Raw genomic sequence first — 1775 nt, 5'->3', positions numbered from 1 at the left:
ATGGCTGTAACTTGAAAAATTGAAGTCGGAATCAGCTCAAACTTTCTATACAGCATAAGGACATCAATATGTATCAGAAAATGTAATAAAAATTTGGGGTGATTTTGGAGCCATTTTTCGGAAAAAACCATGGGCTATAGCCTTGGGTACTTTTTAGAAATCGGCCATTTTTTAAGAAACAGCCATAACCCAAATTTCTATTCTATTGTACATAGTATTTATTAATATATTTCTCACACACACACACACACATACATTGTACATTCTTTCCATTAGTCAGTGGATTGGCAATGGATCATATTGCTGGATATGCTTTTGGAGGACTGAGGCCTCACTCACCAAATGAACACGTACTCAATCCTAATGTACTGGTCATACACACTATGAAGGTACAGTGTAATACTAAGGTTTAGTTTTAGGTAGTATCCTGAGTTATACTGACATTATTGTAGACTATTTTAATTTAAGAATCACTTACTACATGTACATGTACTCAATTTAAGCCCCTCATTAATAGTTAGCTTTTTCAAAAGTAGAATATGAAATCATTCCAAATTCTTCCACTTTTTACACCACAAATAGAAAGTTTAAGCACATTCTCATCACAAATTACTAAACTACATGTAACATGTACATGTATAAAAAACATACACATGTATGCATGTACATGTACACATACATGTACAATTTCTACTATCCATTCCCATTCCTCTTTCATAGGGTATTGAGGTCCTTCATTTATCATCAGGGCGTCCATTGTTCTCACTGCCCCTCTCCTCCACTCATGCTGCCCATGGGGACATTAATTCTGACGGAGTCATTGAACACATTAATGCTGTCATTAACCCTGGAGAAGGTGAGGGAGGGAGGGAGAAGGTGAGGGAGGCCCGGAGAAGGTGAGGGAGGGAGGGAGAAGGTGAGGGAGGGAGGGAGAAGGTGAGGTAGGGAGAAGGTGAGGGAGGGAGGGAGAAGGTGAGGGAGGGAGAAGGTGAGGGAGGGAGAAGGTGAGGGAGGGAGAAGGTGAGGGAGGGAGAAGGTGAGGGAGGGAGGGAGAAGTTGAGGAAGGGAGAAGGTGAGGGGGAGGGAGAAGGTGAGGGAGGGAGGGAGAGGAAAGAGGAAGATGTACGTAAATGTATGTACATACATGTACATTTTAAAGAGTATTATCATGTTGAGTGAAATACAAGAAGAGTGATGAGAGAATGAGAGGGAGAAAAGAGAAGGAGAGAGAATAAAGTACATGTACATGTAACACTATTAAATGCATTATTGTCCGTCACAATAGTGTTAGCCTGATAATTATTATTCTCCTGTTACAGAGTACAAGCCTGGTGATATCATCAATAAACATGATGAAATGGACTGCTTTGGACAAGCTGTTTCTAGCAATAACAAAGTAAGTACATGTATACTGAGGTATTTACATGGACATTATACATATTATTATACATTTGTACATGTACATTGTATATTGAGGTACATGTACATGTATGTTGTATATGCAGGTTGCTAAAATTAAATGTAGCCCATTTGACATACATATACATTTATATGTGTACTAAGTTATTGTTTTAATTATTAATTTCATTTTCTATTATTAGACGGATATTCAGACACTCTGTGTGTAAAGCTACCCACTGGACTGAGACATTCATTGCAACTGAAAGTAATTATATAAATAAATAAATAAATAGTTATTAGTATTAATTTTATTACTTTATTATTATTTTAGAAGTAATCATGTAAATAAATAAATATTTCTTAGTAATGACATG

General features: G+C 36.7%; 1 protein-coding gene across 1 annotated transcript in view; it reads left to right on the top strand.

Moving 5' to 3' along the window:
* Positions 1-276: 276 nt before the first annotated feature.
* The window catches only part of LOC109588569 (uncharacterized), a 4673-nt gene continuing 3174 nt past the window's right edge, over positions 277-1775 (top strand). The window contains exons 1-4 of the mRNA XM_020004715.1: positions 277-389; positions 721-856; positions 1320-1416; positions 1602-1666. Of these exons, the coding sequence (XP_019860274.1) occupies positions 291-389; positions 721-856; positions 1320-1416; positions 1602-1666 (397 nt within the window). The 5' untranslated portion in view covers positions 277-290. The remainder of the gene's footprint in view (positions 390-720; positions 857-1319; positions 1417-1601; positions 1667-1775) is intronic.

The sequence above is a fragment of the Amphimedon queenslandica genome, unplaced genomic scaffold, assembly GCF_000090795.2.
Source record: "Amphimedon queenslandica unplaced genomic scaffold, v1.1 AMPQUscaffold_12009, whole genome shotgun sequence".
NCBI lineage: Eukaryota > Metazoa > Porifera > Demospongiae > Haplosclerida > Niphatidae > Amphimedon > Amphimedon queenslandica.
This window is presented reverse-complemented; position numbering and strand designations above follow the sequence as displayed.